Source organism: Habropoda laboriosa, unplaced genomic scaffold (genome assembly GCF_001263275.1).
Source record: "Habropoda laboriosa isolate 0110345459 unplaced genomic scaffold, ASM126327v1 scaffold301, whole genome shotgun sequence".
Lineage (NCBI taxonomy): Eukaryota > Metazoa > Arthropoda > Insecta > Hymenoptera > Apidae > Habropoda > Habropoda laboriosa.
The window spans coordinates 431297-448328 of record NW_017100408.1 but is presented as its reverse complement, the minus strand read 5'-3'; the positions used below and the strand labels follow the sequence as shown (position 1 = coordinate 448328).

The following is a 17032-nucleotide window of genomic DNA, read 5'->3' as shown; positions in this document are numbered from 1 at the left end:
CACGGGTGAGTTGTTTATGATGTGATAAATCTCTTGTAATATTACAGCTTGTCTTTAATTACTATTTCAGTTTATAAACAATTTTAGTATTTGGATCAATAAATAATAAATTTAACACAATGATAATAATGATTTCATCCGTTAATTTAATACAGTGAATTTCTTATGTGTAATATAAATTTCAGTGTGCTAATATTCTATAAATTAAACTTTGATATTCCTATGTAGTGTGCAAAAAATTCATTATTTAGTGTATCTTATAATCTCAGATTATTTATAGCCCTAAAATATGGATAATTGGTTAACTGATAGTGATGGAGGTACATGGAAATGGAATTGGACAGAATTATGTGGATATCGTGATGATTTTAACCTTTTAAATTCAGATACACGTGACCTTGATGTATGCTTTCAACAACTTTTCCTCCAGGTAAACAATCATGAGGACTTTATATAAGTCGTACATATTGAACATTATATATTTACTATATGTCTTTATAATATCTTTCAGATTCCAGTTTTAGCCTGTATTGCAGTAATATCTGCTTATTATTGTGGAAAAAGAAATGCATATTCTATTAATCATTTTGGTTCTAATTATGTTATAAACTTGAGAATTATAATTACAGTGTGCCTTATAATCCTTCCTATAATTAAAGCATATATTATTGTTGTTAATACTGTTCTTGTTCCACATAACAGTGTACCATCCAACAGTAGTTCAATAGATAAATATATCAAGACACCATCTACAAATATATCTGCTTCTTTGGAGACTTCAAATATAATAGATCAGATAAAAGATGGATGGAATCATACAATTGACTTTGCAAAATCAATTTTTTCTTCAAGGAGTAAAATTCAGAATGTCACTGAACCTCTTCTTGTTTCTAGTACACAAGACTATAATTCAGTATTAATTGGAGTCAAAGATGAAGTAACATCTGTCAAACCTATTGACTACCTTGTGGCAGGTACTGAAGGATTAGCATGGGTTGTTCACCTATGTTTTGTATTAAGTATAAGAAGAACGAGGAATTTTAATCCAAGAGGACCTGTGTTAATTCGGGCATTGATATTTTTATTAATTGTTGTTTCCACATTGCTGCTACGAAGTCATATCAAATATAATTTTCAAAATGATATTTTACCCAATTGTTCATTGGGATTTAGTATTAGTGTAGTCATTCTGCTAATAGCCTATACTATAACACTGATACCAGGTCACAGTAATTTAAGGGATATGAGATCATCTCAATTTAACGAAGTAAGTCACTATAAGTTATTTGTCTATTTTTCACATAGATATGACAGATCAGTGAAAAATATGTTTGTAGATAGGAGAACGGACAGCATTGTTAAGTACACCTAATTCAGCTTATGTAAGATTCCTTGAGGAGCAGGACCTAAGTTATCTTGGAACTGCTATGGAGAATGCATCACTAAACTCTAAACTTATGTTTAATTGGGTGAAACCCCTAATGGAAAAGGGTGTTCAAGGCTTATTAAATCATTCAGATGATCTATTTGACTTACCAGAATATATTAGTACTAATACAATTAGTCAGAAGATTGATAAGCATTTGCAAGATATGGTAAATGCAATATTATACTTTCTACATTATTTTAATTACCAAAATAATTCTGTTTAAACCTGCTATAATATGTTACAGTCAAACAGTATAAATAATCAGGTGGAAAATACTGAATCAGTGTTAGGTACACATGTTGAAATTGCTTCGAACAAAGTTACATTGTTTATGTTATTGCACAAATGCTTTGGTTGGGAGTTTTATTCAGTTGGAATATTAAAGTTTATTACTGACTTGACCTCATTTATGGGACCACTGTTATTGAATAAATTTATTGGTTTTATTGAAAACAAAAATGAACCTGTTTCCCATGGATATTTATATGCAACATTAATATATATGAGTGCTTTTATAGGTAGGCATTAATGAAAGCAGGTAATCATCAAATGTATAATCAGGTATAAGGTCTACTATAGGTCATAATAAGTTTTTTATTGTAGGAGCCTTCTGTAATACCCACTTCACATTTTGGATGTCTGTGGTTGGTTTAAAAATTCGTTCCACGGTTATAACTTTGTTGTATAGAAAGATTTTGCATTCTTCAAGTACTCAACTGAAGCAACAATTTAATTTTGGCGAAATTGTTAATTTTATGAGTACAGATAGTGAGAGACTTGTTAACAGTTGTTCCAGTTTTCATGCATTTTGGAGCATACCATTACAGGTAATTTCTTAGCATGTTTTATGAAACGGTCATAGTAATTATAAAGAACTACTTATGAATCTCTTGTTGTTCATATTTTTCCAGTTAGTTGTGACATTGTATCTTCTTTATATGCAAATAGGGATTTCATTCCTAGCTGGTATTAGCTTTGCAATAGTGCTTATACCTATAAATAAAGTAATAGCAAGTAAAATTGGGAAACTTAGTACAAAATTAATGGAATATAAAGATCAAAGGGTCAGACTTATAGGGGAGACATTACGTGGAATAACTACAATTAAATTAAATGTATGGGAAGACCATTTTTTAAAGAATATATTAAGTTAGTATATTTTCATATACACGAATTTATTTTTGATCTTATGTTTTCATATATACCATTCTATATTTTTTCTTGCTCAGAATTACGAGACAATGAAATTAAATATTTACGTGGCAGAAAATATCTGGATGCCTTGTGCGTTTATTTTTGGGCCACAACACCTGTGTTGATTTCTATATTAACATTTGGTACGTATGTACTTACCGGAAATGAACTCGATGCAAAAACAGTGTTTACTAGTATGGCACTGTTAAACATGCTAATAGCACCATTGAATGCATTCCCTTGGGTCTTGAATGGTCTTACAGAAGCTTGGGTGTCACTTAAAAGAATTCAGAGAATTTTGGATGTAAGTTTAAGTTGCAGCTAAAGTGTAGTTATAACTATAAAATCATTTTAAAGATACTAATTAAATGCAACTTAATACAGCTATCGGATACAGATATGTCGTCATATTATTCAGAACCACCATCGGAAGTGGATTTAATGCTTCAAAATCTAACGCTTAGTATAAGGTCGCAGCAGCAAAATGACGTGGAACAAAACGGTCTTGGCACACCTAATATTGTTTCAAGTCCATCTAGTAGTTCAGAGACTAAAAGGATTGTTGGCTTTGAAGATGATGGCTCTTTTAGTTTACATGATATTAATATTACAGTTCCAAAGGTAATTAAATCATACCACGTTTTAATTATATTGAATTTTATAAAGTGTACGTTTTGTTTTAGGGGCACTTAATTGGCATTATGGGAGAAATAGGTAGCGGAAAATCGCTACTTTTAGATAGTATTTTAGGTGAAATTATTAAAATCCGTGGTACAATAGCAGTAAATGATATCGAAAAGGGTTTTGCATATGTGAAACAAAATGCTTGGTTACAGCGAGGTACAATTCGAGATAATATCTTATTTGGGAAATCTTATGATTCTAACAAATACAAGTAAGTACAGAATTGTGTAAAAAAAGAAAAGAAGATTGAAATTCTCTTATACAAAATCATTTATAACAGGAATATTTTAAAAGCATGCGCCCTCACTACTGATTTAAATTCCCTGCCTAAAAGAGATTTAACGCTTATTGGTGAGGCAGGAAACACGTTGAGTGGAGGTCAGAAAACAAGAATTTCTTTGGCGCGAGCCGTATACGCAGATAAAGATATTTACTTATTAGACGATGTTTTGGCGACTTTAGATCCAAATGTCGCTGCTTATGTATTTGAACATGTTATTTTGGGTTTATTGAAAGGCAAAACAAGATTATTGTGTACTCATCAAACTCAATATTTAATTCACGCTGATTTAGTAGTAAAAATGGAAAAAGGCAGGATAATCAATCAGGGTAAACCAAACGATGTTTTGTCCAATTTAGAAGACTATTTATTATCTTCGGATTTTATAGAATCAGACTTAGATATTAAATCTATGACTGATCTACCGAGAGAAATATATCAAACTAATAGAGAGAACGAAGATCCTTTGCTTGAAGAAGAATTTAGAGAAAGGGGCAGAGTACATCTTGGAGTGTACACTTGCTACGTGAAAGCTGTAGGTCGTTATTTAGCAATTGCAATACTTCTCTCTATGTTTTCAATGCAAAGTTCTAAAAATATTACGGACTTATGGCTCTCTTATTGGGTCACTCATAGTAATACAACTGCCGCTAATACCACAGATAGGTCAAAGCCTTTGAAGCTAGAATATTTTCTTAATGATGATAATCTAAGTACTAATTATTATTTGACGGTATATGCTCTTTTAGCCGTATTTAATACAATATTCACATTAATGAGAGCATTTATGTTTGCATATGGTGGAATTCAAGCAGCCATTACTATACACAAACAACTTTTAAAGGTTGTAGTACGGGTATGTAAATCTTATAAGAATATATGATGTTTGAGCAAATATATTAGCATAAATAACGCAATGTATACTTTTAGGCTAAAACTGCATTTTTTGACATACAACCATTCGGTAGAATTTTAAACAGATTTTCGTCTGACACGTATACGGTCGATGATAGTCTTCCCTTTATCGCTAACATATTATTTGCACAGTTATTTGGCTTGGTTGCAACAGTTATTGTTACAGCTTATGGTTTACCATGGATACTCTTAGTATTAGCGCCATTGATACCGATTTATCATTGGATACAAAATCATTATAGGTGTGTTGCTTGTACTTCTGTCCACCTGTTTCAAAGCATTACGTTAATTTATCGATATTTTACAGATTAACGTCAAGAGAATTGAAGCGCTTATCCAGTGCCGCACTTTCGCCGTTATACGCACATTTTAACGAAACTTTATATGGACTCTCTACTATTAGAGCTTTTCGTACTGTACCTCGCTTCAAGCAAGAAAACGAATTCTTACTAGAGATCAGTCAAAAAACGCAATTCGCATCGTTGGCTATCAGCCAATGGCTTGCACTGAGATTACAACTCATTGGAGTAATACTTTTAGCAGGAGTGAGCAATATAGCTGTTTTACAACATCAATACGATGTGGTGGATTCTGGCATGATAGGCCTTGTTTTTACGTATACGTTATCCGTGACTGGACTACTTTCTGGCGTAGTAAATGCATTTACAGAAGCAGAAAGGGAAATGATTGCGGTTGAACGCGTGAAACAATATTTAGAGAACGTTCCGGTTGAAAATTCAAAAGGAGAAAATCCACCGTACGGTTGGCCGAGCCAAGGTGTAGTTGAATTTAAGGACGTTCTTTTAAAATACAGGTAACTGACGTGAATAATTAGAGACTGGTATTTGATATTGATGAAATCGCTAGTTATATAGTATAGTATTATGGTAATTGAACATTTTAGAGAACATTTGGTGCCATCTTTGAACGGCGTATCGTTTGTTACAAGACCAGCAGAAAAGATTGGAATTGTTGGACGTACAGGTGCTGGAAAAAGTTCCCTATTCTCTTCCTTGTTTAGGTTAACGGAAATAACTTCCGGGAACATATTAATCGATAACACTAATATACAATCTTTACAATTAAACGCTTTAAGGTATTGTTTCCGGATGCGTTAAATTCTATACTTATCGATACTTAGAAATCACTGGTGAATTATTTCAGATCCCGATTAGCTGTTATACCCCAAAATCCATTTTTATTTTCTGGTACTATTAGGGAAAATCTTGATCCCCTAAATCAGTATCCAGATTTGCATATGTACAAAGCATTAGAGAAATGTAAAGTTCATTCGTTGGTGCATCGATTGGGGGGACTTGGCGCTACTTTGGAAGAAGGTGGTAGCAACCTCAGTGCGGGTCAGAGACAACTTTTTTGTTTAGTTAGAGCGATTTTGCACAATGCCAAGGTATCATTGTTAATTCTTCTATGAAAAGTTTCGGATGTCCAATTGTCTAATTACCAGTCGTTAATTCGTCGGTTTAGATTGTCTGTATCGACGAAGCTACGGCGAACGTTGATCAAGAAACGGAGAAATTTATTCAGGCGACAATAAAGACTTCATTCCAGAGTGCTACCGTTTTCACTATAGCTCATAGGATAAGGACGATTATGCACTGTGATAGGTGTGTTAGTTTTACAAGTTATTTATAATACATATATTTAACGTTTTCTACATTATTTTATTTTAGAGTTCTTGTTATGGGAGACGGCGAAGTCTTAGAGTTCGATGAACCAAATTTATTGATAGAAAACAGTGATTCTCACTTCTATCATCTAGCGAATCAAGAATTTTCCGACAGGGAGTGAATTTATCGTATGTATCTTCCAACGAGAATATTTATTTTCCTTTATACGATAAACTTTTTATAAGTACATAGTCTCATAAGTGTCATAGTATTGGTTATTTTTGACTGTGCATAGGATAACGCGATTTCTACATCACAGGTACAATTTTATTTTACTTTATTAATCATAGTTATTTTCGTACGAATTTACAAGGACCGTATTTTAACCAATAATGATACCGATAAGAGTTTATGCGATTATGATAAAAGATGAAACTTCCGTTTGATTTGTATATTATTTGCTTTATGCTTAAGGTAATTTGTACTCTGTCAAGCTACCTCGCTGTACGTTCTTATACTGCCGGCAATACATGTAAAAATTCATCGAAAGCAATATACCCTCTTCTGTAACGATCCAATCCCTTGAATACCGTTTGCCATAACGACGATTCTACTTTCAAATCTACAGACATGCTTGCAGATAAGAAATCATCCAGTACCAAGTATCCTTTATCTAAACAATCTCCTACTTATCACTCGATCAATTTTACAACCTTACAGATAGTAGATACCTACAATTATGATCCAGTAAAGTACAAATTCCTCGTACGAAATCCCGTCAGCGGACTGGAAAACTTGTTTTACCTCTGTCTAAAGACCAAAGCAATAGTTGCATTGTTTATCGAGTAAAAGATACTAGGTACTTTTTTTTTGTTTTAATTCACTTTATCTGGACGACATCCAAAAACAGCCGCCATCGCTACTTTGTACTCGCGTTTGCTCAGTGCTCCACTGGATTCTACGTCGGCGTAGTTGAACGCCTAGAATATTCAGCGTAAAAAAAGAAATCTCCGAATCTCGTTTCTTCTTACATCTGTCGCATGCGATTTTACCGTTTTGGCGCGATTCTTGAAAGTGTTACCCGCCGCCATCGTCCTCCTCGCAACTGTAACAACCAAAGGTGGAAAGATGTTTCCTTGAGCGACTTCCATATTAAGCGATTTGATGAAAGCGAGATGTTGCTTCTCGCGTAACGCGCGTGCGGTAGGTGGTATCTGTCTTTCACGCGAGGAACTCGACCGACCTGCATTATATCGTAATTAAAGCGAGGCCTCTCCTTTCAGCCTGGCGGTATTTTGTAATATTCATCGCAGAGCCAATTAACGCCGCCGCGGGACACGCACACGCGTCTTTCTATGGCTACGTGTGCGCGCAACCGGCCGAATGACATAACGCGTCTGCTATAGCCGGCCCTTCAGCTTCTCGCATTTTCGCGGCCTCTGTCACCGTTCTCCGTCGCTGAAAACTAATGAGCTGTAACCCCGACAGATTTTGCTTCCCGTTTTTTAATTACCCGCCATTTAAACCCGTTTATTCCTTTTTTCCTCTCTGTCTCCGTTACTTTCTTCTACGCGTGTATATCGCGCATACAAGGCCGGCAGAAACGATACTATTTTTCACGCACATCCGCTCGACGAAACGGCGCGCGACAAGCGAAAACTCCAAGAGAGAAAGAGAGAGCAGGTCGCTCGTTTTATATCGCGCTAATGATGTACATACGTTTCGCTTACGATCGTCTGCCGTGCGTTTTTCCCCACGTCGTGCCACGTCGACGACGATTCAGCGAAAGTCTCATGCAGACATTGTGTTCCTCTTTTACCAACGCGATCATTTCATGCGAGATCGAGCGGTTTTACCGTGTACATACCGATAGCAGTCGTGGAATAATTTCTTGCGCTTGATGATCTTATCGACGCGTCCAGTCGCGTTTGCAAGACAAACTAAACGATGATCGATGGATCCGACGTTCGTTTGTCGGGAAAAAGTATATGCTACGATTGCGATAACGTAGTTACTTTGCTTAGAATTTGTTTCTCGTTTGTCCTGTTCTTTTCAGAGCAGTCGACGTATTAAGTAATTTTCATAATTCTTCGTTCCGTCGCGATTCTCAGGGCGACGAGCCACCGCAGATGGGAATCTGGCGTGGCGCGACCGGCAGCCTTTCTGTGCGTGTTTTTTTTTTCCCGCCCTTTGTAAAAGGCGGCGGCGAGGAGGCGCTTTTGAAACATGTGTGCTTCCGGCGCAAAGCATAGGCAATCTCGGCTGAAAAGCTGGAGCCTTACGGGCGGCGTTATGTCATCGGCCGATACTCCCCGACAGCCCATAAAACCCGGCGAGAAAACGTTATATTCCAGTCGTAAAGAATAAGTTTGCGGTATGGATATTTCTGCTCGTAAAGCGTGCGTTTAATGACCGCGAACGTTCTAACTGTGCGTATTCGAAAAACAATAGTACCAAAAAAAAAAAGAAAAATAAAGCAAAATCAACGGAGCACGATATCGCTGCTATTTTTGAAAATATATATTCCTATTTTCTTTACTCTTTCGCTTTGTTATTCGAAATATCAAGCTCACTCCTCTGTTTCATCTTGGATCCTCTCTGACAAAAGCGTTTGGAAATATTCGCGGAACGGCGACGTCGCGTTCCACAGGCGTCACATGCGCTCGTGGTACACGATGGGATTTTCCTTAAAAAGAGAGGATTAAAAAGTTGGAATATTTGAAATTTCATCTTGGATGTAGCTCGTCTCGTGACACAGCCGGTATACGCAGCCCTTCGCTCTTGCGCGTCTCGGTGGGCACTCGAGGCTTGAAGCACAGTCACTAGCGTAGGGGGCTTGCCGGCTACCCCAAAAGTGCACCTATCAAGGGTTGGTTTCAACGAGCATACAGCCCTAGAGACCCTTGCTATCGCGGAGGCTGCGCGCGCGCCTCAACCCTTTGAAAACTAGTTCGCGTTTTGTTATTGAATACTCTGCCGTGAAATTTTCGGTGAAAAGCGCGGGAACCAATGGCGAATTAGATCGAACGTAAAATATAATCTAATATATCCATACACACATCAGTCACTCTATGTATATACCTAAGTTACGTTCTACAAAAGGATGGTTAATATTAATGTATAATTTATCCGGTGACTAGCTACCTACAATTTGCGTTACCCGTTCAGTTTAACGGGTTATTTAACCACGAATGTCTGTATATACCAGGTGGAATATTATCGGATTTGCCTAAGAATATTACCGCTAGCCAACTGATAAACGCAGTGGAAATTATCGTTGAATTAATAACACAGTAGCCATCATGTTTGATCCGCGCGAGTTGCCGCCACGGTGGTTTCATACGGCGCAAGCCACCGCGTTGCCTGTGATGAAGGGTGTCTAGGCGTTCCGTTCACCCTTGAAGTTACGCGGAAAATATGCCAATGTTGTTTGAATGAGGGGTGGTGTGGATGCTAGAAGGCAAACGCGACGTTGTACACACAGTTACCAGCGTACGTTACGGGGAAAAAACGTTAACTATATAACGATCGCTAGGCGGTACGCCCCCGTTCGAATGGTTTTCTCGCGGGAGAGAGACAGAGAGAGGAACGGAGAAAAAAATGCAATCGCGTGGAACACGGTTCTCTTGCGCGGTGGACACGCGCACAGGATGTCGAGTGACCGGCTGATTACACGGCAACGGACCATATATTTGCATTAAGCCGCGCGACTCAACATAACTCATTACGTCCGCAATTCTCTTTCGTCAGTCGGCAACACGTTGCCCGCATAAATCACAATTTGCCCTCTACCACTCGCAGGTGGACACGACTAGTTGGGACTCTCGTCGAATCGTCGTGAAAACACGCTGCTGTTAGAGCACCGTGTAAAACCGAAACGATACAATGTGTCGCGTTTAATTGACTCTGACGTTATCCGCAACACTTGGCAATTGCTTCGAATCCGTGATCTTTTCGCCTGCAATACTTCAACCTAAACTAAGAAAAAGCGCAATCTCTCTACGAATCGAGTGTGTAACCAATTGGTGTTTTCTGCGTTTTTCCTTTCTTTCTTTAATTTCTGGTGACAAGAACTGGTTTGACAGGATCGATTATTATTGGCCATGTATCCTTTGCGCGATTGCAATTTCAGATGGAGGGCGAGGCACCCAGCGACGAACTGTCGCGAAATAGCGAGAGAGAGAGAGAGAGAGAGAGAGACTGACGTCGACGCGGCGCCGTTGACACAACGGCGGCCGTGTTTGTGGAACAATGTCCCCGCGGTATTACTAGAAATAAAAAAACGGGATAGACGTGTCACCAGACGAGTGTAACGCCTCTCATATTTCCATTAAGTAAGGCAAGACACAGCCGGATAACGGATATAACGGGTGCGAGCTACGGCTTTTACCGTGATTAGTGCAGGATGCAATGGGAAGCAAGGTTCGTAGGCTATAGAGAGTTGCGTACGAACGTTCTTGCATATTGCACGCATATAGTATAAATGCGTTTGCAATATTACGCGCGCGCACGCGAATACACTTCTCCTCCTCCTCCTCTTGCTGTTTACGTGGCCATGGATTTCGAAGTCTAGTTCGTTCGTATTGGGTGCCTCCCTCAGGGAAGTGGAAACGCTCTCTGCACACCTCTCTGAAACGTGTCTTCTTCTTCGTTCTCCTCGTCGAAGAGAACATGCGTGTGTACACGCTCGTCGGGTAAATGAAATCCTTCGACGTTGAATCCATTAAGCTCGAGGTTCGGTATCGTCCTTAATAACGTTCGTTCGTGTCTCCTGAATGGGGAGGGTGGTTGGTTTGCTTGCTTCATCCTCCAGTCGTCGTATTTTCACCGGTAAAAATCCTTATCGCCCGTTGCGTGTTAAGTACTATTATGCGTTTGCGAAATAAATTAAAAAAAAAAAAGGAAACGAAAGAAAGGAGAAAGCTGAAGAAAAACGGGAAAAAGAAAGGATGGAAGAGAGGTGGGGGGAGAGAAAAAAGAAGAAGGAAGGAAACGCAACTTCTGAATTTCCGTCAAGGATCGTCGAGACGACGTTTCGGTGGAGGCACCTTCTATACGTGTGCGTTCTCTGTGTCGCGACACGGTCGTACGCGCATTATACGGTCTGTCGCGACGAGAAATAGCAGAGACACGAAGGTGGCGGGTCTTCTACATTTACTTCTGTTGCGTAGAATCATTACTACGTCCCGGGCTAAGCCAAGCGTACGGGCGCCTGTTGACGGCACCCGTTGATGCGTTAAAGGGGCGAGGAGATAAGTTTTTTTCGCGAATTATGAAGGCGCTCATTCATTACGTGTCCCGTAATTGACGAGTTGCGACTGGGAAGTGGATGGTGACTGGTATCAACAACGCTCTCTTCCCTGTCGAGATCCTATCGTGCTCTGCCTCTGGTAATATTATTTTCTTCTACCACCACCTCCTCCTCCTCTTCTAGTTTCCCCTCTTTTTTTCTCCTTTTTTCTTTCGATATCCCTCTGTTACGTATCAAAGAGCAGTAACAGGTTTATGGAGGTTCGATGAAAAATTCGACGAAGCCGCGGAAGAGTGTACGCACGCGTTTTTGATGTGATCGGTAATTAAACGAGAAGCGGGGAGAGGTGGGTGAACTAAAAGTGTATCGGAGCGGTAAATGTTGCCGTAGTGAAATTCGATTTTGTAATTCATTAGCATAGAATTTCCAGTGAGCTATGCTTTGTTCGATCGGCATTGTAATAATTTAGCAGAGCGCTATATACCGAGGTCCAGGAGGGAAGGTTGCGATTGCCATGGTCTGCACAATTGGCTTCCACCTGATGCGAAATAGATGCAGCTCCGAGCGAACGGAGGCCATTCGTATCATACCAAATGCGGCACAGGTAGTAATTGGATTTCTCTCTGTAGAACCACCGTATGTGTATATATACGTGTGTGTACGTGGTCAGAGATAAAAAGCTGGATGTGCACAGTGTTGGCGAGATAGGAAAGAATTTAGCATGGTCACCGGTGAATCGAATGGAAACAAAATCTTGAAACGATCAAGAGAAGGCCCGCGGCCTTTTTAATATTTTTCAAACGTATCCGAACTTCACCCCCTTTAATTCCTCTTCCCCTCGTCCGTTTCATCTTCGTTTAACGCGCTCGTAAAGCCTTCAACAGACTTCATTTCTCCCGCATTGAATACAATCTCTCCACGATACAACGTTATCCCTTTACCGAACGGGTCACTAATTAAAAGGCACGGGGAAGGGAAGAGAAAAGTCGATCGATCTTCTCGCTCACGTTCTTGAAATGGTATATCCGTTTCCTCGATTCTCGGTATACGGGCTACCTTATGGTTTCGATACGGGGTGGGGGAGGGCTTCTTACTCCGGTGAACATTTGCTCGTTCAAGGAACACCCTTTCCTTCTTCGCCTCTGTTTAATCTCTCCTGCTCGCCCCGTGTCCGGTTTCACTTCGTTTCTTCCCCGTGAGCATACCAGTCAAACGAGAGCTGACAAAAGCACGTGTAAAATTTCAATTGGCTGAGCAGTCACTCGAAGATTCTCCACGGGGTGTTCCTTAATTGGGTTAAATAAATTCGACTGGCTAGCATATGTGTACACAGTGGAACGAAGCTGGTCTCTCTTCACTTGGTGTGCGACACGCGCTAGTGGTCGACCGTGGTAAGACGAGAACCCTTCTCTACTATGTTCGTGTTGTTGCAAAGGGTTGAAATTGAACGAAGGGGACCGTGGACCAGGAATTCGATAAACGAACTTCACGGAAATTTATTTACCTAAGCTGGACTTAGGCGCGTGTACGAAGAAGGAACTACCCCGTCCAGAGTTTACCCAATGGTATTCCATAAATATTTAAAAGGGGTTTGCTCGCGAATTGAATACGCGACGATATTTCCTGATCCCTGTTAATGCAACGAGGTTGTCATTAAGGCATCCATCCTCGATATCGGCAACAGGCCGTTACGGATATCCGGATGAAAAAGAGGTAACGACTGGCAGCCAGGGGTGCGAGGAGAATTCGAGGCGAGGCGAGGACTTCTCCCCGAGCCTTTAATGGAATAAAGGACCGGAGAAAAGTACCGCCTTTTTTTCCCCCGTGGGATCTCGCTTGTAAACGATATTATTACGAGGTCGTGTTAAAATATTGCGACGTTCTCCTGCCGGCGACGATGTTTCATTTAGTTCGACGATTCAAGAGGGAAGATGGGGGACGTTTTGGCCCTTCGACGAACGCCCGTACTACTCTTTCGATGCGACCACGTCTGCCTGCATAAAAAGGGATCCGTACGAAGGGAAATGTGCATTCGTAATATCGCGGAAAGGTGGAATCGTTTTTTAATGTACGCGTATTTCATCGTAAAACAGAGTTGGTCTCGCGGAGCGTGAAGTTTGACGCCATTGTACATAGATATAATGTGATCTGGAATGTATTCATATGTTTCTCCGTTGCCACGTGGCGACACCTCTTTTCCCCATGCAAAAAAAAGAAAATGTAATCGATTTCAGGTATTTTTATCCAAGACTATTTTCATCGACGTCGAGCAAAAAACCGTTTTCGAGCGATGTCCGCGGGGAGCAAGAAGGTCAGCAAGAAGATCAAGAGGACCACCGAGAAGGATAAGCGCATGGCACAGCTGGAGAAGGAGATTTCTCGATTGGAGAACGAGAATAGTAAATTAAAACGCGATAGTATTGGGTACGAAAGTCGGCTTGCTGCGTTTGACGGCACGTCGCGTTTCGTGAACCGCGAATTACAGCCCGTCGCGAACAAACGTGCCTCGCTGAAGTCCAAGAACGATTTCGGAAGCGCGACGCAAGCGAAGAGCAGCAAGGAGGACGATGCGAGTTGCAAGAAGAAATTTCGCGCGAAATTGATGAACATCTCGAAGAAAACGGACGGGAAGAAGTGACAGGCTTGTTCTCCGTGGACTCGTATTCGACGTGTAAAATTCCAAGAAGAATTCACTTATCTGAACACTTTCCAATTCGCCATATCGAATATCTGAACAGCAGGCAGGTTCACTCGATGAGTTTTCGGTAATCAAATTTCGTAACCATGCGTCAAATTTTATAAAAAATTCTGAACGGCGAAAACGATAGAAGGCGATGCCAACGTGCACGCATCTGCAGGTGGTACCATGCCAAGAGAAGCAAATAATTAAGAAATTCGTCCGGGATGTGCCCTGTCCTCAAATGAAGCCTAAGAAAAAGGTACCATGTCCAGCTGGAGATCGAAAAAGGGCTTCGAGACAGGTCGAAGAGGTGCTATGTACCGCGGCTAAACGCGTCCAACAACAAATGACCTGTCCGATGAAGCAACAGGAGAAGGTAGTGAAGTGTGAACGTGAACCGAAGACTTGTCCAGCGAAGGAACGTGAAAGCTCACTTAGGAGTTGTCCAAAATGCGAGAACAACCGAATCCAAAAGTTGGAATGCGAAGTAGGATTATAATTTTCGCCTGTATCGATCGATCGACTGACTTTTTACGAATAATAAGAGGGAAATTCACGGTCAATGAATTCGCTCGTTCACGCGTGTAACACATATTTCTGGACCGCGTTGGGAATCGACCCTTTATTAGTCTCGTCCGCGTTATTCGAATAATAATCAGTGAATCGGTTCGATGCGCCGATCACTAATAAAATACGGTTGTTCGTAGGTGTACCAATTGCGGAAGGAGATCGAGTACATGAAATACGAGCGGAAAGAGGCCGAGAAGGCGATGCAGAAGGCTATTATTCGGAGCGCTCGCGCCCTCGGCGGAAAATGCAAGAGCACGTTACCTGGATCAATCGAGAAACTTTTAGACTCGTGCACCAGCGATGAATCTTCCCTGTCTGCGTCCACGATCACATTCTGCGGGACGAAAACTATGTCACCGCCGATTCGCCCGTGTCAGAACAAGAAGAAGAAGGAGGAATTCGATTGTTGCGCGAGTTGTGCCCATTAGACACACACCGTACCTACACGTCGAATTTTAAGCGAAGGGGAAACCATCGATATCGTCTGTTGAAATAAACCAACCTCGTGAAACACTGTATAAATTCGATGATATTGATTGTAATTAATTACATTCGCGGAGTGGATGAATGAAAAATAACCGGGTGAGAATAAAACGTCGCGCGGGTATCGTTGTCGTGGTCCAGACGGTTTTATCGCACGGTAATAATTTCCTACGTAACGCGTTAATTAATAAAAGGGTAAGAGCGCGGCGGGGTGGACCCGACGTCGATTTAATTACAGGTAACCGTAACGTACGCACTAACTCCCGGTGCTCTAGGCAGACTTGGTGTATTACACGCGTATATGTACACACACGTTCCACCATCAAAATGGCATCGTTAACATTGATAATCTTCCCTAGAACCGACGAGTCTGAGCCACTCGACTTACAGGAAAACGTTCATGGGCTCGAACCTACCGGAAACCACACGTATAGGTATATATCCTACCTCGTTTCACAAAGTGTGAAAATAATTAACGAAATATCAAAAGAAACGTATTTTGTTCCATGGGAGAGATTCGAATCGGGGGGATCATTAAGGATCGAGGAAATCGACCGTTTTCCGATTCTACGGCGTGGTTTTTGCGATAGCAGCCAGGATGTCATGAGCGTGCGTGAATTGTAACGGGACACTTTGCCGGATAATTATCCTCGGTTAATGATACGACATGGAACAACAATGAAACATATCGCACCGGTGAATCGGAGCAACAGACTGCGCTTGTTGTTTATCTCCAACGAGGCAGCACGGCATCGCATTTTGTTGGCCAGTGATTGTCGATGATGAGTCTTGATATTCAATCCGTAAATGCGATGATGGACCGCGCCAATGGTCACGCTCGAAATACGCAACCGATAAACGGTGGTGCCGTTATGCACCAAGTTTCCAGCGAAAAATGCGTTTCCCCCTCGCTGTTGTCCATTATTTCGACACCGCGACTGTTAACAGAGGGACGTGGACAAAGTCGATGCTAATCTGTTACGCGTACAATTTCCAATCAACGCTTTTCGAGTACGGATGGAAACCGAATAAAAAAATACTAGCAAAATGTGTAGAGATACCGAACGTACACGTGTATACATTTATTATTTTTTAAAAGGGTTCAGGATGTTTTGTTAATTCATGGGAAATGAAAACATTCGTTTCGATCCCGCGGCCAGTGTATAAACCATAAAATTGCCTCTCTATTTGAGCAAACAATCGGGGCGCGGTCGATAAGATCCGTTTTGTGTTAGTTGACCAGGAACGGGACCGTAAAACCTGTCGTGGCGCGGTCGTCGGGGGCCGTATTGTAAATTGATAGCGATAAAATCTACTCATCTCTCGGTTTATTCGGCCAGCCAGAGCCGAGCGGTAGTAGTACACGGGGTTGTCCGTGGCATTATGCAGCGTGCACCAGCGAAATGGCAAGATTATTTTAAAGCGTATCTCGGTCTTATGCGATTTCGCGTTTGCCTCCTTCCAACATCTTTCCTCTCCTCTCTCTCTCTCTCTCTCTATTTTTCTCTTTTTCTCGGAGGTTTTCACGGTTTATCCACCGCAGAGTATAAGTTAGGCCCGCTGTGGAAGAGGTACAGGTACTCGAGAGACTGGCTAGCAAGTAAGCAAGCAAACGAGTAGGAAAAGAAAGAACCGTGTCTGCTGATGGTTCCTTTGCGATATCGTTCTTGGCAAATATTAGGTAGTTCCGTCGACTAGAAGACGGTCCAATGTTTTCATTTAATATCCTGTGAATGTCGAGCGGACTTGCAACCGGCATTCAGGGAAAAGATTGCGAGAGCCATTTCCCGTGACTAGTGAGCGATGTCTTCTTTGAGATAGAGTACCCCACCGGAAGAAGATCTGTATGCATCGTTGAGGACAAGACGCGTCCAGTTAAAGGGGTTGTTACTTACTTCTGCTACTTTCTTTTAATCGC

General features: G+C 41.0%; 3 protein-coding genes across 3 annotated transcripts; 2 read left to right on the top strand and 1 right to left on the bottom strand.

Annotated features, from left to right (window-relative positions):
• The first annotated feature begins 289 nt into the window (after positions 1 to 289).
• On the top strand, positions 290 to 6649 carry LOC108575459 (multidrug resistance-associated protein 7). Its single transcript, XM_017938258.1, has 16 exons — positions 290 to 430; positions 512 to 1267; positions 1338 to 1595; positions 1674 to 1947; positions 2033 to 2256; positions 2341 to 2578; positions 2659 to 2927; positions 3008 to 3244; positions 3307 to 3518; positions 3588 to 4443; positions 4518 to 4744; positions 4810 to 5316; positions 5407 to 5598; positions 5667 to 5910; positions 5988 to 6127; positions 6194 to 6649. The coding sequence occupies exons 1-16, from the start codon at positions 290 to 292 to the stop codon at positions 6309 to 6311; spliced, it is 4893 nt and encodes a 1630-aa protein (XP_017793747.1). The 3' UTR covers positions 6312 to 6649.
• LOC108575458 lies at positions 6643 to 7281 on the bottom strand. The gene is made up of 4 exons (XM_017938257.1): positions 7183 to 7281; positions 7015 to 7110; positions 6862 to 6940; positions 6643 to 6815 (listed from the first exon to the last, which is right to left on the bottom strand). Exons 1-4 carry the CDS (start codon positions 7279 to 7281, stop codon positions 6643 to 6645), a joined length of 447 nt encoding a protein of 148 aa, XP_017793746.1.
• Positions 7282 to 14215: 6934 nt separating this feature from the next.
• On the top strand, positions 14216 to 15059 carry LOC108575457. Its single transcript, XM_017938256.1, has 2 exons — positions 14216 to 14548; positions 14769 to 15059. The coding sequence occupies exons 1-2, from the start codon at positions 14216 to 14218 to the stop codon at positions 15057 to 15059; spliced, it is 624 nt and encodes a 207-aa protein (XP_017793745.1).
• Positions 15060 to 17032: the final 1973 nt, after the last annotated feature.